Genomic DNA, 23,545 nt, shown 5'->3' with positions numbered 1-23,545 from the left:
CAGTTAACTGTAGATTTAATTTCCTAAAATCAGTCATCAGCAACAGAGAAAAACATTGTTGCAATTAAAATGGCTGCAACTTTACTAGCTATGATAGGTGATTATACTGCAAAAGTGCTGTTTTCATATACAAGGGTAAGTCAAAAAGTATTACTACTAGGATTCCAGTTCATACATGTCTCTGTGATCAGTGGATGGCTGCAGACATGTTCTCTCAGTAATACACTTGTCTTACTCTTGTTAGGGTGACTTAAAAACAACAACAACAACAATAACCTGACACTGCAATTGTGAGAAAAAGGCCAGGAAAGTTGTGCTGAGGAATTTTTTTCCCATCACAACAATGAACCTGCTCATTCTTTAAGGGTAGGTCTGAACTACTGGAATTTTGTGTAGAAACCTTACCCCATCCACACTACAGGTCTTATCATGCCCTTTCAGACTGTCCCCCCCTCCACCAAAAATGCAAAGAACATTTAAAAGGAACACAATTTGAATCCCTCAAGGATGCCAAAACTGCTGTTTTGACCTGGTGTAAATTGAAGAGCAAGGAATTCTTTGATCTTGTAGCAATACTTTGACTGTTTGTTGAAATGTATCAATAAAGAATACATTGGCAAGGTTTCAGAAAGACTGCTGTCCATCTGAATTATGTCGGAGATATAAAGACTTACTTAAGACATATCAAAATTGCTTGTGTCACCCAGCGCAATTTTTGCTCCTCCCACCTTTCCTTTGCCTTATCAGAAATTGCTATCAAAAGAAACCTAAAACAAAAATCCCCCAGGCCAGGCATTATAGAGCTAGGTTGATCATAGTTTATGATGCCGTGAGGACTAGCAACAAACTCTGCATACCATTCTTGTAACTGAAGGAACCTGGAAAAGAAATTAATATACCAATAGTTACCGGACTCAACACACAAAAAAGAATGTTTAAAACTTACTGGTTTATTTGTTATTTTATGTGATTGATCTTCATTTCTTGGACCTTTAGGATCTTCTTTGGCTATAAGAAAGTTCACAATATTAGCCAAACAAGCCAGTTCAGCAAATGGTGGATTGGACTTGATGCAACTGCTCTGTCCCTGAAACGGATGGAACTGAGATGCTCGATGGTGGGCTCATAAGGTTAGCGGTCTTACCTGGCTATTGAGAAAGTAATGACTGGCTATGCTCTGCTGGTACAGATGGCTTTTCTGCCAGACTACTGGAGCAAAAGAGGGCTTTCCTCTCACAAACTATCCTTCAAGCACACAGCTCTATTTGAGCAGGCTTTGGGAGTGAAGGTGAATTTGGCACATGCCTGTGTTATGAGCCTCACCCAAACAAAGAAGGCATAATAAATGTTGAAGGATAAGAATTGCTTTTTACACCCCGCTTTTCACTAAATGTAGGAGTCTCAAAGCAGCTGACAATCATCTTCCCTTCCTCTCTCCCCAACAGACACCCTGTGAGGTATGTGGGACTGAGAGAGCTTTAAAAGAACTGTGACTGACTCAAGGTCATTCAGATGACATTTGTGTGGAGAAGCAGGGAATCAAACCTGGTTCTCCAAATTAGAGTCCACCACTCTTAACCACCACACCACACTGGTTCATTGAAATAAGTCATTTTGGAGCTGTACTAGGGGCCTTTTAAAGATAAAGCTTTCTGCAACATTATCAATACAGGCAAAATAATCAGAGAACAAATGTATCACATCTGCCTCTGCTTGAAAATTACCACTGCCAGTGCTGAAAGGTATCTCCATAAATCAAATCCTATCACTTTCTAGAACGTAGAGATTTTGTTAAAAGAAAAAAAACCTTATGGATAACAGTACTTACATTTTTTGAACGACTCTTGCTTTCTTTGCTGGCCTTTGAAGCTACTCTCATTGAAGCCTGGTTTACAGAACTGGCCACTTGCATTTAGCTTTATATATTGAGGCACAATTCCACCCTAAAAAAATTGAGGGTTTTTTTTAGTTAGCGATATACTGCACAGGAGTATTATTGCACTGTTGAGATTCATTTATATGGTCACAGACCAAGATGTAAAAATCAGACATAAGAAAACATTTAAGATTTTAAAACATGTTGGGGGGTGTAGAGGATAAAATTAGTAACTGTAAAAAAAAGTTAAAGGTGTTTTGTTTCCTTCCAGCGGGCTTGAATTGCGTGGATAGAACTAACCTTTTCATGTCTGTTTTGCTGGGCAGGCTGAGACTTTCCAGAGCTTTGCAATGATTGCCAAATGCTGCAGAATTCATCATCTTTATTGTGAGCCTGGGTAGGGGAAAAAAAGAACAACACTAGCCCAATTAAACAAGATCGAGCAGATCATCAAATGTAAATTGTAATGGCCATGAGAATATAAGTTTATCTGCTGTTTCCACCTCCCGCTTGCCTTCTGTGGCTTTCACATGTAATGATTTCTTTCTTCAGAGTTTCATACGTATACATAGTCTTTGTATGTACATCTCAGTATCCCCTGCATATCTTCCTCTCTGTTGCTTAACACTGATATTTATTTTAAAAGACATGTGTGTTGCCTTGAATAGGAATTCAAGGTGTTCCACAGTAAAATAAAATAAAAATAAGCCATAAATTAACACAGGTGCAATAATTTAAACAGAAGCATAATATTGAAATTCAGAAAGTTATAACAAAGTCATTAAAAATAATTAAAGCTAAGAAGCCATAAAATAAATGGAGTCCAGGGGAAAGAGGTGGTGGAGATGAACCACTACCACCAAAAGCAAAATAAATGGGACAGACTTTGTCTGGTGCAGAAGATGCCAGGTGAATGCATTATTTCATATCTTCTCTTGCATACATAGCACACAAGTCCCATACAGCAGTGGTCCCCAACCTTTTTATCACCAGGGACCGGTCAACGCTCAACAATTTTACTGAGGCCCAGGGGGGCTAGTCTTTTGCCACATCGCCGCCACCGCCTGAGCCCCAGCTCTGCTTTCTTTCCCGCCGGTACCCCTAACTTCCCGCCGCCCACTGGGGGGGTGCTACCAGCAGCAGCTATGCAGTGCCATGCCAAGGGGGAGCCCCAGTTAGCCCTAGGAGAGGAAGGGATGTTCATATGCAAGGCATACTGACTTTCCACTTTGACTCAAGCCTTTTCAGTTGACTGTTAACTGAATTAATAATACTCCTAAATTCAGACTGTGAATGTCATTCACAGGACATTCAACAATACATTCTACAGTGCCACCTAAGAATGTAGCTAATTGTTGCTGTCTCTCAGCCAAGCAATACTGTCTCTCAGCCAAGCAATATAGGAAGGCTGCAAACTACAAACTAGAAAGGGGTTTGTGTGCTGTTTTAGTGCTGAAAGCCCCCTTGATCATTCTGCTCAAATATTAAGCAAGTAAAGCCACAAAATAGTTGCATTTCTTTACAGTCTAATTTTGGATTTCATAAGCTAGTGTAACTTATTGGATAGCATGCCATTTAATTTAATACATGTACCATGTTTTGCTTCCTCTTTAAAAAAGTTGAAACCCAAACCTCAATATAAAGTTAACAGATATCTACAAGGAGGTAAAAAGAAAACAACCACTTACTTTGTGTTTCTGATTGCCACCTAAAAATGCTCCTTTCTGGGGAGAACTCGAGTTCTGATTTTCAGACTTGAGAGTGTTTGGCTGCCTTCCATTCAATTGCTAAATCACCAATGGAGAAAGTAAAGTAACTTTTCATTTTTTCCTGAAATAATGAATTTACTTATGATAGTTTTTCATCAGAATGATCCTGCACCACAACAGAGGTCATAAACTCAAATCAAATCATGTTGAGAAAGGAGAACCTACAGCAACTGACAAAGTCGCAAACATGCACACCCACACTATTTTTGCGTTCTATGTGCTCTAAGAAACTTTTTGTTGCTCCATATAGACCAAATTTATAATCAAGAACCGCCCCACCCCCCCGGTCAATAGTGTTCTGCTTTACCAATGTTAAAATCTGGTCACCTTAGTCAAATATTTCCCTTCACTTTCCCCAGCACCAAAGCACAGAGTTATGATCAATCTAGCTACTACTAAGTGCAAAGCTGGATTGATCTGTTCTAGTTACTATTACCGTAACCAGGAAAATTTTTCTAAACTTTACCATGAAAACCAAAATATATATTTAGCACCCACTGAGACATAATTTGAGCAACAGCTCAGTTTCTGTGACTTAATTTTAAGAACTAAATGTGGACTTACTCGAGTTGGAACAAAGAGGGAACGAGGGGAATGGTTGAGGCCTCCTAGATGTGCTTTTTGCGAAGTTACGGAAAAGGACTCAGGTGAACATGAGCTGTAGGGACTCACAGCTGGCTGGGGTTTGACTATGGCTGTTAGCTTCTGGTTTCCTGTTTCACACCGATGGCCATGAGAAAGGTTAATTAAGGCACTGGCTGGCATGCGGTAACCTCTGGCTGGTGAGCACCTAAAGGAAAATTTTAAAGTTAATAAAAATTTTGTGTCAGTAAGTACATGGTCACATCAAATGTGGACCGCCTACTTAAAAAATATAATTTCAAAAACTCTTATGATGCTGCAAACTAGTATGTAGAACTCTAACCTAAGAAACCTGGGTTCAGATCCCACTTTTTTCAAGACCACCAGGTGACATCATGCTGTTGACTTACTGTTGTTCCTCATCTATTAAAAAACTCCAGGGTAATAACCAGGGGGAAAAGGAAGGGGTAGGGGTCTACAAACAACCCAAAAGGCAGGAAAAAACGTTAAAGAAAAATAATGAATTTTAATATACAAGGCATGTCAAGGTAAACGCAGCCCACAGGTTTGAAACAAATATACACACAAATACAATGAACTGTGTTTATAACTGCACTAGATTTAAAGCCCATTTTACCTTCAAATGAAATGGGCGCTAGCAGGCATATCGTAACCCCCCTCCCAACCCGCAAAGGCTTCCGCGGGGTTGTCTGTGTGGGCGGGGAGGCAGGCAGAAGACGGGGACGGACTGGGCTGGTGGGGCAGCCTAGTGGGGGCAAATTCACCCTGGGAAGGCTCCTCGCATGTTTTCATGGGCAGCGGCAGCTTGAAGGAGAGCAGTGGATCGGTCCGTGGTTTTTTCCTGGGCTGGCAGCGAGGGCCGCGTGCCTCGCTGGGGCCGGAGCGGCGTGGCGGGGTAGCGGCAGCGTGAAGGTGAGGAGTGGATCGTGCGGCCATTGTGTCCTTGGGCGGCGGCCTGACGCGGCGAGAAGCGCTTTGCGCCTCCCGACGCGTCAGGCCGCCGGCAAGAGAGCAACTGCGAGCCGCATGCTCCCTTCGGCAGGGCGGGAATCAGCCGGGCCAATGGGCAGGCGCTTTGCGCCTGCCGATTGGCCTGGCCGATGGTCTGTCCGGAGGAAGGAGCCAATCGGCACCCTTCCTCATCCCAGACAGAGCCCGCCCTAACTCCTCCCACAAAGCCCTTATGGCTTTATTTAGTCCGCAGCGCCCATGGTGCCGCGGGCTGTGTTAAGATTATATATGTGTGCAGAATGAGTAGTTATAATACTGTTATATTGTATGCAGTAGGTTCCTTCACGATTTTGCTACTTTTGCGCCCCCCCACCGCCCCAATGATACAAAACAAGAGTAATGTACTGCTTTTTACAGTGTACTTGTCATAATGAATTAAAAATGTGTATAAAAACTTGCTCACTAGAAAGGCTTACAAAATCATAAAGAACACATTTCTGTGCAGGACATCATTTTGAACAGGATCATGCATCACACTGAAAAAAGATGTCCCTAACTTTAGCTCTACAAACCTGACCGTTAAGCCTCCATGAAATTCTTCATCAAACAGTACTTCATAGAGCACATCAGATTCTCTGCTGGCTGGGGGGGAAATGAAGAACACAATAAACAAACACCAAGGATGAAATGAGGCATTAAAGGAAGAGAAAAGTTATTGTTTAAGTGCTGCTAGTCTCATCTTTAAATGGTCAACTGTAGGACTCAGTGCTGTTTTATGGGTCTAAGGGCTTGCGTGCTTATGCTGCTTGTCCTCATGTGCCATATAGATCATTGGTCCCCAACCTTTTTCAGGCTGGGGACCGGCGTCAGCAAGGAGGGCTATTGCTTGGCCGCGCATGTGATGCGCATGCACGGCCCTGCTTCCCTTCCCCCCCCCACAGTAAGAAGCTTGCTGGTCCGCAAACTTGCGGCCTGGTAAGTTTCTTACTGCGGGGGGGGGGGGCGGGGGGGCGGGGAGAGGGAGCCGCGGCCCAGTGGTTGGGGAGCACCGATATAGATGACCAGGAAGGAGAATCAAACAGAATTTCTAATCCACTTTACTGCCCAATCAAATATCACTACCCATTATTTGACTGTGGTTAAATGTTGCCAAATACTCCCTGAAGCCAAGAATGCCATTGTGCAGGAGGCAGTTTCCCTTCTTTATTTAATTATTGGTATCATGTATTAGTCCCAGCAGCAGAGGGAGCTATTTACCCCTGAAGCACAATAGCAAGTGGGATAAACCTAGCAGTGCTTCTCCTACTGGTCATCTGTTATTATTTCAGAAATCTCCAAACAAGAAGAACTGGCCCATTTTCTACATAGCCCAACTTAAAAGCAACTTCCGTTCATACTACACAGCCCTACTTCTTTTTAAAATTTAATTTTTAGCATTTTTTAACCTGTGGCTTAACCTTGGTGTTCACAAACAAAACACTGAAAAGGCCCATGAGTTGTTCAGATGTATAAAGTCATATTTATCAAATGTTATAGTTTATTGCATTTTCTGAAATAGGTACTTCAATTCTTTCACAAAACTTAAGCACTTTGTTAATACAATTAGCATAAGCAGCAAACTAGTTATTAAAGTAAGTTTATTAGTGTTACAGCCTTATGACATAATAACCAAAATAAATTATTAAGACAAATATGTTAACAAACAATAAACTAAATCAGTTATTAAATAATATCTGTTGTAGTTTCAACAGGCTTGATGCTATAGAAATACTTAACCAATATTTGACCACACAATTGATCAAATATTTTTCTGATCAAAGGGCCAATACTAGTTTACTGAGTTAATCAATCACAAAATGGAAAGGTCCGTCAAAAAAAATCCCGAACATCTCACATTGGCATGCTAAAAATGATAGAATATTGTCAGTATATTTTAAAAAATCTAAACTGTGGCCCTTTGTGTGTTTTTATAATTGCTGTTCATTTATATTGTCTGTAATAGTTATATTTGTCAGCGGCCTTGAGTTGTAGAAAGGAGAAAGGCAGCTAATAATTTTTTTAAGTAAGTAAAATATACATTATCACGTAGTCACTAGGTAAAAAAGCAAACCTGGATCACAAAAGCTTTAGTTTTACCTTGAAGAGGCATAAGACTGTTTTGATCCAAATAGCATCAAGATGCCTATCAGCCCCTAAAGTATTTTACATTTGAGGCATTTACAAATGCACTGGAAGCAAAATAAATCCTGCAACCTAAACCAGATCATGCATCTTATTAACTGTGCACCTCTTTCCCCCTAATCTAAGGACCTCTCATTCATGGTTGTATGCTCTAAAAGTACTACATAAATAAGGTAAAGCATTAGCCGATTTCACATGTAGGCAAAAATTTATATTATAAAATTTTAAATAATGCATTATTTTAAACTTGACTAATGGCCAATAAATGATTCTCACGCACTTTTAAAAGCAGAGTGTTTATCAGTGATGTAATTTTACCTCCTTTAATTCCAATTATGGTACCACGAAGACCAATGGGAACCGTAAAGCACTCTCTTACATTTACAACACGGTCAAAGAGTCGGTATTCTGCATCTCGGTCTGGTATGGTTCCATGATGCTGTTCTAAAGGCTGGTAGAAATCAAGACTAATGAAATCACAGCAAATCTACAAACATGTACTACTTTCAGACTTCTCAACAAAATCACTATCATATGCCACACAAAATTAAATACATTGGCTTGGATTCCATCTAGATCAGGGGCTGGCAGGGGCTTCTGGGAATTGTAGTCCATGGACATCTGGAGGGCTGCAGTTTGACTACCCCTGACCTAGATTCTATGCACCCTCAACCTCACCCTACTGGCAGCCAAAAATGCTGCTTCTGGAGGATGGAGGATTCCCAGGAGCAGGATGAAGAGAACTTTGAGTGCTGCTGCTGGAGGGGGCAACTGAGGGAGCAGAGAACCCTGTGCACGTGCTTCTTATTAATGGGATCCAACCCACTATGTCAAAATGCAGATGAAATGGTTCCATTGCCAAAGCAATCCTCATCCTGTTATCTTAGAAGCAGATGTATTTATCAGAGTATTACAAAAAAGATCACACGTTCAAAGTCAATTTACATCAGTAGCATCTACATGGTTAATGAAACTATTGCTGGTCTAAACAGAGCAAGTTATCCATGGCATTTATAAGATGCTTCATGCACCTCCAGAATTACACAGTTTAAAAACACACAGAGACATCCAAAAAATCCAGAAGTAATTGCTGTGAAGGTGATAGTCAGGTATGCCTCACTACTATGGATGAGGTAATACCTGACTATCATCAACGAATTTACTACTGATCTTCTTTGAAGTGTGACAGTTCTGAAGTCTTTTTAAAGCACAAAGAATTCCATTTTGGTCATAGCTTACAAGATCTGTAATGAAACAGTCAAAACTTACTCTGTATAATAAGTGGGGTTTCACAGTCACACGTACTTTCTTATTACTTTTTCTCTGCTGAGGGAATAAGATGAAAACTAATAAAACAAACTATTCTAGGATTGCATAACCTTACCAAAAAGCAATATTTTCCACCACAAAGCAGAAACTCATTTTTCCCTTCTATGTAAGATCACAATATTTGATATACAGATAATCTTAATGAGACATGAGGAACATTATGCATGAGCATATTGGTACTAGGAGAAAGACCATCAGGGATGTCATGGACAACTCAGAACATAGGCAAGTCTAATATCTCAAATAAAAATTAATCTTCTGGGAGACCTCTGATTTCCTCAAACTCAACAGAATTTAGGTGGAAGAAAGATACAACCGTAGAGCTTGCAAGGGGAAAGCCAGGTTTGGTTTCCAAACTAATCACAATCAAGATAGAACTTGCACATTCCAAGGACTTGCTTGGAACTGCTGCCCCTAAGATGCATCTCAAACTGTTAACAAGTATGCTAGTGTGGTGAGGGGTGGCAAGCTCCCCCTGCCTCTGCTGCCCTCTGCCATTTTGATTGCCCCTTTAAGAAGCACTCAGGCTGCTGGGTACTTGGCTTTTCCGTGTTTGTCTTCTCCCTCCACCGTACAATGGTGCATCTCCGTGTTCTTTCTTTCCTCTCTCCTCTCACCACCAACCTTCGCCATCCAACCAACTTCACCCTTCTTCTTCTACCCTTTTTACATCCCTCTTTAACCCTGCCTCCTCCCTCTTAAACAGGTGTGCCTGCCTCTGCTTCCGTTCTGCTGGAGCCAGTGCATCATCCATTTCCTCCTCTCTCTTTCATAGGTAAGTCTTCTTTTCTTCACAGGTCTCCTATCACCGTCGGCTCTTCATCGGGATTGTTGCTCGCTTGCACTTCCATGGCTGACTAGAAGTGGGATGGTATATCTGCCTCCCTCCTCTGCTAGTCTCCTCCCAAAGGCTTGCTGAGTCTTCTCCCTCCTTCCAGGTCGTCCCACTCCTACAACCCTACTGCCCATTCCTCTCACCCGCCATTTCAGATAAGCCTTCCTTATTTTTCTTCAGCAGTCCCCCCCTCTGCAGCCAGCCTGTTTCTCATCTTCCGTGTCCTCCCCCCCCCCCCATACTCCCAGGCTCCCCCAGCTTTGTCTTGCTGGCACGGAGCATCCACAGACTCAGGTATTGGCTGGCTACTCTCCAAGGCTCAGCGTTTGCTCACCCTCTCCTTTGCCGATATGCTCTCCCAGTCTCGGCATTTGCCTGCCTCCAAAGTTTAGGGACCATGTGCCTTGAAGACCGGCATCCCGATCCTCTGCACTCATCCCCAGACAACTAGTGGGGGAGGGGGGGAGAGAATCGACTGCTGTTTAAGAATACAAATCTTACAGAAGTTTTGTTACACAATTCTAGAGTTAGTACAGTACAAATACCAATCTATTAAGACTACACCCCGTTCAAGTTCTTGTACTTCAATTCCATAAGGGAGAAAGTCAGCTAATAAAAGTTTCAAATAAATAAATAATCCCTACTTAGCCATGAAACTCACTGGGTGATCCATCACCCTCAGACTAATTTAACTCAAAGGGTTGTTGTGAAGTTATAGTGGAAGAGAAGAGAACCACCTACACAGAGCTGAGAATGTAATAGATAAAAAGCATGTCCAAATTGTTTGATTCAATGCTATACTTCATTTCACTGGGAAACTGGCTGGCATACACCTGATTGGGCCCGATAAGGAGGTAAAACTGCCAACATCATCTTCCAAGTTGCTGTAACTTACAAAGCAGCTTATAATTCACAGTTAACCAGCAATTATTTTGCCAGTTAACTGAGTATTTATTTATTTATTTATTTATTTATTTATTTGATTTGTATGACCGCCGCTCTCGGAAACCGGCTCGCGGCGGTTCACAATGTTTTAATACAAATCCAATATATTAACCATTAAAATTCCCCATTAAAACCCCATTAAAATAATGACTGAGTCACAATGATGGCGATTAAAAAACTATTCCCGTACAGGCCCACTGGATGAGCAGAAGGGAACGGATGGATAATTGGGCATAGGGTGGAACAATCTGGGGAACCAGGTCAGTCTAGTACTGGCCTCCCCCCTCCGGGGAGAGGGGTCCGATCTTAGCCCCGGGCCATCACCCGGCCTTAGACAAACGCCTGGCGGAAGAGCTCCGTTTTGCAGGCTCTGCGGAACTCAGAGAGCTCCGACAGGGCCCGCAGCTCTTCAGGGAGCTCGTTCCATCAGGTTTCTAACAGCACTAGTGGAATCTGTCATAAATAAAACTTACTGTCCCATTACTACAGACAGCCATTAGAGAGCCAGAGTGGTGTAGTGGTTAAAGTGTCGACCTAGGATCTCGTTAAATCCAAGTCTGAATCTCCATTCTGCCATAGAAGCTTGTTGGGAGACTCTGGCTCATTCTCAAACTCTCAGCCTAACCTACCTAACATGGTTTTTGTGAGGCTGAAATGGCAGAGCAGAGAACAATGTACGCCACTTAGGGTCCTCATTGGGAAGAAAGCTGGGAGTAATAACATAATAAATTATACAATATGGTGTTATTATAAGACAGATCTGTAGTTCTTCTGTCTTTTAACAAAAGTACCTTGCACTTTTCTATTTCTTCTTCAATCTTCTCAACAATAGCAGCATCCAGAATTTGTAAATCACAAGAAGAACGAGAAAGAGTGCTAACAGGATGAGCCTTTAGCCATGCAACAATCTCTTGAACTTTCTCAGCACTAGATTAAGAATAATTCCATATTAATAAAAATCCCCAAAAATTACATTTACAGTTAATTTTTACAATGCCTAGAATACAGAAACATTGTTGAACAAAGGCTGTACAGCAGTTATCTATTGTACAGCAAGTTCAATTGCTTAGCTTACAGAAAGTTGAAAGTACAAGACCGAGTTTGCCTTGTCTAGGATAAACATGAGACCTGAACTTTTTAAAAGAATCAGTACTCTAAAATTGCCTAGTTTTTTAAAAAGCGTATTTTGCCAGACTTCAAATATTTTCATAAAGCTTTCAGATAAAAGGTTAGCCATTAAACAAGATGTGTTTTATTATATTGTACCAATCAAGAGATCCTTAAGAACAGCTTTAGCTTACAAGCATATTGCTGCATATTTTACTTGCACTATGTTTTGTACTATGAGCAGGTAAACACAGGGGTGAGGGGAGTCCCAAGCCCTAATACAGGTAATTAATAAAGCAACAGATTCATTTAGCAGTCACTTGCAACCCAGCTCTAGCAAGAGTCATCACTGCCACATTCCCAGGGGATTGATGTGGACTCTATTAAATCTGTCAGACCCAGGAATTGATCTACTGTATTTTCAAAAGCTATGAATTCCTTACCCATTCTCTTCTTCACCAGGCCAAATATCATCTTCAAAGAATATATCTTCTTGACTGTTTTTTGCTATGTAGCTGAAAAGTTCTGGAACCCTAATAAATGCAAAAATAAATTTGAGTAAATTTCTCAGACACCTCTGGAACAATTCCCTAGATAACTTAGTGGCAGAGCGATGAGCAGGTGCAAATGAACGGCAGAGTACTGAGAAGAGATTTGGAATCCAAGATGCAATGCCCATAGTATTTTAAGATATTTTTACTGATCTCACATGTGGCATGAAAAAAATTCAGAACCATTCGTATAACTTATTTGCATCATGGCCAATATGTATTGTACAGCAGTGGTCCCTAACCCCCGGTACGGGGACCGGTATCGGTTCATAGATCAGTCGGAACCGGGCTGCGGCTCCTCCTCATCCTCCTCCCCAGCTGCTGCCTCAGGGGCTGCCCTGCCACTCTGCTGCTTGCTCACCTTTAGTGCTCTCCGGTGGCTGCCAAGACTGGGGCTCCCCCTTGGCGTGGCACTGCGCAGCTGCTGCTGGCAGCACCCCCCAGTGGGTGGTGGGAAATCAGGGGTGCTGGCAGGAAAGCAAGTGGAGCAGGGGTTCAGGCGGTGGCAGCAATGTCCCTTGGCAAAAGACTACCCCCCCCCCCGGGCCTCAGTAAAATTGTCAAGCGTTGACCAGTCCCCGGTGATAAAAATGTTGGGGACCACTGTTGTATAGCATGCAGAATGCTGTTACCACTTGGTAAAATGTTGTTAATTGTACAGTATGTTGACAAAACAAGTACTATCTAAGAATGATCTACAGAATGCAAAGCGTTTGGTGAGAGGTTCCTTGTGCCAGAAGTAGGGGGTTCCTTACAGCAATGGAATGCAAACTTTGGATCCAACACATTTCCCAGGGAGAACAAAACCTAGCAAAACCTACAAGTGGTTGCAATCTGTTGTCATTTTTATTCTATCATTAGAAAGGATTAAATGGGAAGTATACCAATTTCAAGTAATCTGGCAAGCTGTTCAACAGAGCAGACAATTTTGCTAATCCCATGGACAACAAATCTTAACTGGGATTGCTGCAAAAATAGAACATCTCAATCATGGGGAAATGAAGAAAAATCAAGAGTGGCATGTAAACTTATATGTTTCTGGCAAATAAAGTGAAATACAACCCCTCTTCTTTAATAATTATTGTTGCCAAAGTATCTGATAGATTGAAGAAAATATATCTCACTGGCTTTATTCTTTATTTAAATTTTTTTAAGGCAGCCTTTCCCTGATAATGTAGATTTAAGAAAACTTAATACTACCAATATAAATAACATCATCAATAAAGCAAAGATAAATGCATCTAAAATATTACACAATACTAGTTCATACAGTGCACTGCTACAATGCAAGATGTAACCAATTTAATACCTTTCTAAATATTCAGCAAGGAGTTGTTCTACTGAAGAAGAATACATCCACTCATTTCCAACTTTCTTAGTATAGCCAGGGACTTCTTCATTCTTTTTATTGAATTTTAGGTTCAGTCCCACATTTGCTTTATGGTCTCCATGTGGACTAGAAAACAAAGTCAGAACAAATTACGGGGCATACAAATGATCAGAGAGAATAAATTGTTGCTCCTGTTTGATTTTTTCCTGTTCTTTAATTGATAAACTCAACACACTATTCTTTCTAAAGGGCAATGTGACACTCAGTTATCAGGCTATGGGGAGTTCCAAAACAATGCAAAATCATGTTTATGGTTAGTCCATTTTAATGTTCTGACATTTTGTCAACGTTTACTATTAAAAATAATACACCATGGACCCACAATCATTTGTGAGAGAGAGTATCATTTCCCCTAATTCTCCAGCCGTTTCCTCTTCCACTCCCAATGGATGCCCCCACAGACCTGCTACTTTCCCTGCTTCCTTCTCACCTTCCCACCCACCAAGCAAATCTTTTATCTACCCCCACATCTTGTCTTTAGCTTTCCCTCTTTCCTCCCCCTGCTTCAGCTTCTCCTTATCTCCCCTTTCCTTGCTTCTTTCTCCAAGTCCTTTTTTGACTCTTCCCTCCCCAAGAAACCAAGGCTAGGAAGGCTCAGAAATAGATGTGGTTGCCTAGCAAACCCAAAATGGTCACCAAGCTCTCCAAACATTCTAATAATAACTCAGAGGACATTCTTCTCACAAATCTGCAGTCACTGCTTTCATGAGAGCATTTGACCCCCCGCCCCCCGCCCATGTATCTTTATTTCAATGAACTGAAATATTTATTTCTGTGAACTGAGGTTTCCTTCAGACTTCAATCCCTCCTATGTCTCTGGCCCTATTGTGTGGAGTTTTGTATCCTCAGGGTAGCAATTTTCTATTTTGACTTTACTCTCCACTGCCAACATTAAGCAAATGATGCAACACACAGGTAGAAAGTCTTCCCTTTTCATTTCTGTGATCAGAATCAAACTTGAAACTTCAGAACAGCCAATGATAGCCAGAAATGACAGAAATGCTGATTTTATTAACATAGGCGGATTGTGGGTGCTCAGGAAGAGATATGCCAGTTCGTCTCTTGTGGCCCTTCCTTGCATACTCAGGGAATTACTGATTACCATTGTGGGATGGTAGGTGAATTTCCTCCAGGCCAGGCTGGATTCTGGAGATTTTTGGTTTGTGTGGGGGAATCACTTGGTCATTAAATTGGCGTCACTAAGTTCCTGCATTGTGTAGGGGATTGGACTAGATAACCCTGGAGATACCTTTCAACTCTATGATTCTATGACTCACTAGAAAAGACATAAATGTCAGGAAATGAGGAAGACCCAACATATGATGGACTGATTCAATCAAGGACACCACAGTTCTCACTTTGCAGGACATGAGAATGGCTGTTAATGACAGGATGCTTAGGGGGGACATGACATGAATTCATAGGGTTGCTGTAAGTTGAAAGCAACTTACTGGCACTTAACACACACACACCTTTAGCTTTAATTCAAATACACAATTAGTAGATGAGTTTACAGAAAACTTACTTCTTCCTGGATCCTCGTCCAATAAAAATGCTTCCTGTAAATCTAGATACAAGATAGCCACTCACACCAAGACGAGAAGCCAACACATATCCAGGATTGTATTTCACAGAATATTTCTGCAAAAACAACAAAAAACAGTATGAAAAAAATGAACTAGACTTTTTGGGATCTGACTTTTCTGTTTATTAATGACCATACAAGTCTGGTTATTTTTTGTTGCTTAGGCTTTGAGAGGAAGAAACAAAATACAAATGACCATCAGCAACAAATTTTGTTATGACATCTCAATTCACATAATAAAGAAGGCACTGAATAAGCTATTATTAAGATTGATCAGCACTGGCGTTTCTTGTACTCTTGATCTGGCGATTAGCACTAAATGAAAACCTGAAACAAGTACATCCTACGCTTCAATACATCATTATAACTAATCCAAATGCAAAGACTAGCAGCTAATATCACAAAGCATTCTGATCCGGCTTTTATACTGGCACCCTGCCAATACAGCTTCTGCAGATATATATCCACTTACATGCTGATTCTGTATTAAGGCATCCAGTTGAGGTTCACATGGAATACTGAAAACAACACGAATTCTACCTTCTGATATCACATCACATGAATCCTGAACCTTTAAAAAGTGAAAAATGTTATGTGATGCATCCAAACAACCACCAGGACAATGCAGTAGTAGCTAAAAGGGCCCCCTATTTTGGGGAGGACAGAAGTCTCCACATTGCACATTTTGCCAAATGTTCTTTAAAAACAGGCTGGCTGATGAATGGGCATGGGAAGGAAGCTTGGGGTCCCCAATATTTTTAACCAAAATGGGTTTCCTGGAATTGCTAGATTTCAAAATTGCTAGATACTCAAGTATTCCAACCTAGCTTAGGTAGCCTACTAGGTAGAATCAGTTACTGTTCCATCAACGAGTCATTCTTGATTTTTAGTAAAATCTTTTGAAATGGTAATTTTTGGTAGTTAAAACTAACTTCTCCTGTGCACCCATAGTAAGGTGTTCCCAGCATGAAGACGGTACAGCCAAGAGGGAATAGGTCATCCAAAGTTTTGATCTTACAGAAGCGGGAATCAAAAGCTTTTATATCCTGCATGAAAGAAGTAGAAAAATTCAATTAAGGATTAAGCATAATAATATAAGCTTGAGCCCCATCCTACCATTATAAGAACACATATATCCTTTTTGCTCATTCCGTGTGTGTGTGTGGGGGGGAGCATTCCTGCAAATATGTTTTCCTCTACAGCACTGCTTAACATTTCATGTTGTTCTATACCTTCATCCTCAGGATTTGCTTTTCCAGGGTGCAGAGGATTGCAACCAAGAAGGGGGAGACAGAAAAGCTAAATGAACTGAGATCCATTTGCTGAACTTAAGCTATTGCTCTATTATAAAGCTTAATTTGGAAAATATTATTTTTAACATTTCCATTAAAATTGAAGCCCTAGGACTGCTATGAACAATTCCATAACGTTATGATGTTAATATGCTGTACAATGGATTTAGGACTCTGATCCTTACATTTCATAGTAGACTCTGATCCATGACTAATTACTGAAGGCAAAGGCAGGTGATAATATCTCTTCATTGTGTATCATCTGGTACAAGATTAGGAGGGTGATGGTGACAGTGAAACTGAAGCTAGAATTACACTCTGCAATCCTACCTCTGACAGGATGCAGAGCTCTAGTAGGACTGCAGACTACAGTGGGAATGAAGCAACAGGTTTGTGGATTTCAGCTTACAAGTGTATCCATAGAATTATAGAGTAGGAAGGTACATCAAGGGTCATCTAGTCCAACCCCCTGCAGAATGCAGGAAATTTACAACTACCTGTCCACCCACAGTGACCCCAATTCTATGTCCAGATGGAATTCCATCCTACGCCACTTAACTTTTTCAAAGCTTAGGTTTTTGAAATATATTAAATTAGCAAAACCAACTAACCCTTGAAAACTACCTGACAAGAAATGATCTAGACAGGATTGGCAAAATAAAGAAACGGGGAAACTCACCCTGACAATTGTTTGGTATGCAAAAGGCAGAACTTGCTTGGACCATTGTTTCTCCAAACATACTTTGCCACCTTGATTCAACTGGTATCTACGTCCAGTGAGTAACTGAGCATATATAATTACAGAGGTCTCATTTATAATTACACCTTTTCTTCTATGGTAGCTGACAGAAAGAGAAAAGAGTAGATTAAAAGGTGTGTATTTGAAGGGAAAAAGGGAACAAATATTCTCAATTTTACAATTCACTCTCTTCCTGAAGAGCTGATACTCTAAAACCAACGAAGTTTTACAGAAAGGTACTTTCCAACTCTCTAATTCTACATTACTTCCGCATCATAAGCAAAAAGATGAGTTATGCCTAGAGTAAAACCCAGACTACTCTACAGCAGGGTGGGGATGGGGATCCACAAGTAGATAGGAATGTACTTTGTCACAGGCATGTAATGGATCTTAACTAAGACATTATAATATATATATGCTATGAATAAAAATTGCTAAAAACAGAGTTAAAGGGCCACAGAAAGCAGGGTTAAAGGGTCACAGAAAGCAGGAACTGCAAGGTTAAAGTTCAACTGTGATCTATAAAGCACAGCAGCTATTGTGAATTACTATTATACTAATATATTAGGAATGCTTCCTGTACTTTCAACAGCCACCTTGAATCTAAGGCAATATGATGGGATACAAAATTTAAATAAATAAAAGGGATGTTATAAAGATGGGATGCAGAATCTTACTGTTCAGAGATCCCCTGGATTTCTTTTATCCATATATTCCGCTCTTTATCTCCAACACATGATACTTTAGTCGGTGGCACAGCATTTTCTATATAAAGTTTCTGTGCTCCAGAAGGCTCCTCCAAATTAAACCTTAAAGTTAAGTATGCAGATAAATAATGCAAAACAAAACAAAACTTACATTTCCAAAAGTAAATTTCAAACTCAACTATTGAGAATTAACCAGCAAATGTACTTAAGGCAGCAGGTGAAAGAGAAATATATGTCTATCTTTACCAATAAAACTTAACTAAATTATAGGAAAACAAACTCACTATTATTTGGGTAACAATAACTAAGGGTGTATGAGCCTCTTGTGGTGCAGAGTGGTAAGGCAGCTGTCTGAAAGCTCTGACCATGAGGCTGGAATTTCAATCCCAGCAGCCGGCTCAAGGTTGACTCAGCCTTCCATCCTTCCGAGGTCGGTAAAATGAGTACCCAGCTTGCTGGGGGGGTAAACGGTAATGACTGGGGAAGGCACTGGCAAACCACCCCGTATTGAGTCTGCCATGAAAACGCTAGAGGGCGTCACCCCAAGGGTCAGACATGACTCGGTGCTTGCACAGGGGATACCTTTACCTTTACCTTTTTAACTAAGGGTGTGCATGCAGCATAAAATGAGCCAAAAACATACCTTACCAATATTTTTCCAGGTATTACAGAACAATTACAGAACAAAGAATCTGATCAGCTACTGGTATAGCTGAACCTGAAAAAAGCCAATTAAAAAAATATATATTCAGGAATATTCAGTTATACCAACAGGGAGCTGGGACAGTCAGCTGACAGCTCTGTATCACCTTGGCTGGGTATGGCTCCTCTTGCAGCTCAGTTTAAACCAAGCTGCAAGAGGAGTCAGCCCAGGGTCGGCTGCGGTGGGGCGTGGGGTGGGAGCAGAGAGTTCAGTGCAGCCTTGGCTGAGGCGGGCTCCTCTCCGAGCTTAACCCATCACCCCAGCAGATCCTTTCGTTCAGCTCCTCCCTGCTGCATGCAGATTCTGAGGCCAGCTTCTCCTGCAGTATGGCTTCAACCATATCAAAGTAGCCAAGCCAGTCCCAGGGTCAGGTTGTTTTGTCTTGTAATTGGTATTTTTCTTCTTGGGTCGAATGGATCCCCCAAAATTCAGTATTTTGAAAATACCAACATTTTTTCCAGGTCCAATGAACCCAAGCTGAAAAATATTGGGAGGGGAGGGGTTTTGCACACTTCCTAGTAATAATAATACAGCTGAGTCTCTATTCCTCATTTTTTCATCAAGGTTAAGGGCAGCTTGTCTCCCATCAGCAGAGAGGAGAATAGGTGACTAGCAGTTCAGTACAAACCAGTGATATTTTTACATGTATATTCAAACATGGATATTAAAATAGAGCATATCAAAAATTACCATGACAGTTATTTCTCCAAGATCATACCACCCTAGGTGAAATTTGTTTTAAATACTTTCTAATGTAATCTCTCTTACTTTGTTTCACCATCTGATACAGCAACAGCTCTTGCTTCCTCCAGATGTGGCCAATTTACAAAGATTGATTTCCCAAGCACCAGGCTGGCAACATTTTCTACACTCTAAAAAAGGGAAGTGACTCAAGATGATGAGGCTAACCCAGGACAAACATTAAAATAATAGATCATTTACAGACATAAGTGCTATACTGTATATTGCAATGGTTCACATTTGGATTTGTTTCATAATACCAAAAATTAGATTTAAAAAATACTTTATTGTGTTCCATTTTTAGAGCTGAATCCAGACTCGTAGGCAAGGAAGAAGCTTGTTCTAATCTGGATCTAAAAATACACTTTACATTTAGAAGAAATAGTAATAATTGAATACTTTACATCTAAGGTTGCATATTGAAGCAGGAATTCAAACTTATGGCTTGTTTGGTCAGAATCTCTACCTAGGTCCACAATGATATTACTATAGGATGCCACAGAAGTAAAAAAAAAATTTGCAGAGGAGATTCATGCATATTTTTCTGAGCAATTAATGGAGATTGTAATTTGAGTTTAGATTCATTATGTCATTAGCTGAAACTATTTCAACTGTGTATAGCTCAGTTAACAATCCTTCTCAGGATGTTTAATTTCCTTCACTACTACCTGAACTCAACACAGGCCATAGGATAGTTGTACCATCTCCATCTGAGCAAGAAGGCTTGTAAGAAGAAACCAGCTTGGCCCAAATGGATATAAACATCCACCTGTTTTTTTTTCCTCCACTCCACCTCCATGGCGTGTTTTATCTTTGTAAGATTGTGGAAAGGCCTCTTTCTCTTTATTAATGTCAGCTGTGTTGGAAGACACTTTCTGAACAGCAAGAAGAAGAGTTTGTTCTTATATGCATCTTTTTTCTACCAGAAGAAGTCTCAAAGTGGCTTACAACCACCTTCCCTTTCCTCTCCCCACAACAGACCACCCTATGAGGTAGGGTGAGGCTGAGAGAGCCCTGATATTACTGCTCAGTCAGAATAGCTTTCTCAGTGCTGTGGTGAGCCCAAGGTCACCCAGCTGGCTGCATGTGGGGAAGCGGGGAATCAAACTTGCCTCACTAGATTAGAAGTCCACACTCCTAACCACTACAACAAGCTGGCTAAGAGGTAAGTACAATGGAAGCAAGGTTGGGGCAAACAGGATTTGAGGAAAGGCTTCCAGACAGGCTTGTGCTCCAAGCACAGATCCTCTTAGAAAGAATGGCTATAATTGTTATCAGATTTTAAAAGACTCCAACTAGTCACAAGAATCTTAGCCCTATGCCAACATAACTCCTAGACAAAGAGGGAAATCAAGTTATGCTTTAGAAAGAAGAATGCCTCATACAAATGAGGTACAGAGAGAGAATAACAAATCTGATTCACAAAAAGAATACAAGCATACCTATTTTGAGATTCTGTTTTCAAGTACATATCCATGCTTTCAGTACTAAATACTAAAGATGGGCACAAACCAAAAACCCCCACAACATTGCCCTGGTTATTGTTCTTTGAACCTAAGACTGGGGGGGGGGGTGCCTCCACTGACCTTTGCACAAACTTTTATCTAGTTCGGTCTAAGGCAGCCGACTGAATTTTAGGCTGACTGGATACAGGTGCAAATGCCTTGTTGTTAGTTTAAGATAGCTGCAAGCCACTTCAGCATGCCAGTTTACTTTCTTTGTTTTTGATGTAGCCCAGATGACCACAAGCAATCAGCTGGTTGGAGGGGTGTGCAGGGAGCTCGCTCTCCACACAATCAGCTGTTTGGCAGAAAGCCACTTTAACTTGCCATTTGGCTTCCCTCCACTTTATGTGGGGAGAAGTGAAACGAACTGGCATAAGCCTTTTGGTTCGTGTTGGGGTTTCAGGAACAACCTGAACCAGAATTCTCCATTCCATACCTATCCCTACTAAATACAACAACTCTTAATTATATTTTTATATCAAGACAAAAACATCAAGCATTAAAAAGATTTCCCCAAAATAAAAATTTTCAAAATATTTTACCAAAGCGTTGTACTGTAAGCAGATAAGAAAACTTTTACATATTTTGGCTGCCTAAGAGCCACCTAGAGTGTTTAATTCCTTCCTTTTTTCTCTGTGCATTTAACACAAATAATAAATATTGTCAATAAATCTTCAAAATGGCACAAAACTTCTTGGAAGACCAGGGCGCAGCGCGTGTGGTGTAGTGGCTGTGCTCTCACTTCTCCAATTCTAATCTTGCCTCTGCCCAGAATTTACTAAGTAGTGTTCGGCAAGCCTCTCTCATCTTAAGTCCTGCATTACAGGTATAACACTCACCTATATTACAGGATTGTTGTAAAGATTACAAAGATATGTGAAGAGCTTTGAACATTGAAAAGTGCAATTAAAATGCAAGCCAGACACTCACCAGTTCCTTTGAATCTTCATCATCAACTGCTATTTCTAACAGCATATTTTCTCCATGGCTGCTCTGCTGAAACACTTGTACTCCACTTTTTTTAAGGTAGAACTAAAATGGGGAAGAAAATAATCCTTAGACTATGTGCTATCTATAATATAAACATCTGACAAAAAAAATGTTTTACTTTACCTTATGTTTAATGTGCTTCAAAGTAGGAAAGCCACAGAAATACAGCTTCCCTAAATCCACTTTAGTTATTTTATTGTGGAGTATATCGACATGCCAAGTATCCAAAGATATAGCTTTATGCCTACAAAACAAGATCACAGAATCACAAGAAGCTGCGGCACATAGCAACCCCCCAGAAATAATCTCACTATGCACAACATTGCTTTTAAAAGCATTTCTGGAAGCATTTTGCCAAATGATACTTTCATTTTTAAAGATAAAGGTATCCCCTGTGCAAGCACCGAGTCATGTCTGACCCTTGGGGTGACGCCCTCCAGCGTTTTCATGGCAGACTCAATACGGGGTAGTTTGCCAGTGCCTTCCCCAGTCATTACCGTTTAAAGAGCCTCTTGTGGCGCAGAGTGGTAAGGCAGCCGTCTGAAAGCTTTGCCCATAAGGCTGGGAGTTCAATCCCAGCAGCCGGCTCAAGGTTGACTCAGCCTTCCATCCTTCCGAGGTCGGTAAAATGAGTACCCAGCTTGCTGGGGGGTAAACGGTCATGACTGGGGAAGGCACTGGCAAACCACCCCGTATTGAGTCTGCCATGAAAACGCTAGAGGGCGTCACCCCAAGGGTCAGACATGACTCGGTGCTTGCACAGGGGATACCTTTACCTTTACCTTACTTTCATTTTTATCTCTTCATGCCTCCTCCACCAAAAGTCAGTGAGGATGAGGGGACCATCAAAAAGATGTGAAACTACATTTCGAGAAAAAACTGTGCTCTTCTTTTGTATGAACTTTTGTGTTAATGGGAGCAAGTGTGTATGCAAGAGAGAGGAGAGGAGATTTCTGTACAGTCCCTCTTGCTACTGTATCCCCTCTGCAACCTACATCATTCCCAAGAAACCAACCCTAAGGAGCAAATCTGGGAAGCAGTGGATATACTGCAGTGGGAAGGGGCATCAAAAATCCTTCCTGTGAAATCTGCTCTGTTTACATTGGTTTAGATCCAGCGCTTTTCATAATTAACAAGTACTGCAAAACATTAAGCTGTTTTCTTATGGCTGCTTGCCACCTAGGATGAAAGGAAGAGTCTTAGGCACTGCTAAAGAATCCTTCCTCAATTTAAGAACCCTACCTATCAGAAAATAGAATGACAATGACAGGTTAGAGCAGTGGTCCCCAACCCCCGGGCCGCGGCCCACTGCTGGACCACGAAGGCCTCAGCACTGGGCCGCAGCTCCCTCTCCCCGTCCCCCTCTGCAGCGAGAAGCTCGTCTGGCCGCGAGCAAATCGGCCGCCAAAGCAGCCGATTAGCTTGCGGCCCAGCAAGCTTCTTGCTTCGGGGGGGGGGGGGGGAGTGAAGTGTGGCTGCCGCCATGCCGGCGGCGCGAACACACATGCGCAGACTTTCCGTGCATGCGCATTTGCATCCGGTGGAGCTGCTGCGCATGTGCGGGGCCCCGGTCGCCCTCTCCCTCCACCCTGTGGCAGTGGTCCGCGGCAACGAAAAGGTTGCGGACCGCTGGGTTAGAGCATTTCACCAATCATTCTTCTCAGATGGTTTCTTATTATGATTTATGGCTGCTGTCCAAGATCCACATATGGATGCTTTCATCCCAAGCACCAAATGGGTGCTTTC

At 41.4% G+C, this 23,545-nt stretch overlaps 1 protein-coding gene across 4 annotated transcripts in view; it reads right to left on the bottom strand.

The window, feature by feature from the left end:
- The window catches only part of XRN1 (5'-3' exoribonuclease 1), a 49,502-nt gene that overhangs the window by 7,538 nt on the left and 18,419 nt on the right, over positions 1-23,545 (bottom strand). For 3 of the 4 annotated variants that reach the window (XM_077348773.1, XM_077348771.1, XM_077348774.1), the window contains exons 17-35: positions 21,923-22,043; positions 21,740-21,841; positions 19,332-19,435; positions 17,831-17,962; positions 17,094-17,256; positions 16,055-16,168; positions 15,595-15,693; positions 15,063-15,178; positions 13,457-13,603; positions 12,040-12,129; positions 11,281-11,416; positions 8,650-8,706; positions 7,699-7,831; positions 5,772-5,841; positions 4,210-4,435; positions 3,565-3,663; positions 2,177-2,269; positions 1,829-1,943; positions 947-1,008 (exon numbers count right to left, since the gene is read on the bottom strand). In XM_077348773.1, coding sequence (XP_077204888.1) covers positions 947-1,008; positions 1,829-1,943; positions 2,177-2,269; positions 3,565-3,663; positions 4,210-4,435; positions 5,772-5,841; positions 7,699-7,831; positions 8,650-8,706; positions 11,281-11,416; positions 12,040-12,129; positions 13,457-13,603; positions 15,063-15,178; positions 15,595-15,693; positions 16,055-16,168; positions 17,094-17,256; positions 17,831-17,962; positions 19,332-19,435; positions 21,740-21,841; positions 21,923-22,043 — 2,179 coding nt within the window. The remainder of the gene's footprint in view (positions 1-946; positions 1,009-1,828; positions 1,944-2,176; positions 2,270-3,564; positions 3,664-4,209; positions 4,436-5,771; positions 5,842-7,698; positions 7,832-8,649; positions 8,707-11,280; positions 11,417-12,039; positions 12,130-13,456; positions 13,604-15,062; positions 15,179-15,594; positions 15,694-16,054; positions 16,169-17,093; positions 17,257-17,830; positions 17,963-19,331; positions 19,436-21,739; positions 21,842-21,922; positions 22,044-23,545) is intronic. The other variant, XM_077348772.1, reaches the window with a different exon arrangement.

Source organism: Paroedura picta, chromosome 8 (genome assembly GCF_049243985.1).
Source record: "Paroedura picta isolate Pp20150507F chromosome 8, Ppicta_v3.0, whole genome shotgun sequence".
Lineage (NCBI taxonomy): Eukaryota > Metazoa > Chordata > Lepidosauria > Squamata > Gekkonidae > Paroedura > Paroedura picta.
The sequence above is the reverse complement of the archived record's forward strand: the minus strand, read 5'-3'. Positions and strand labels throughout refer to the sequence as shown.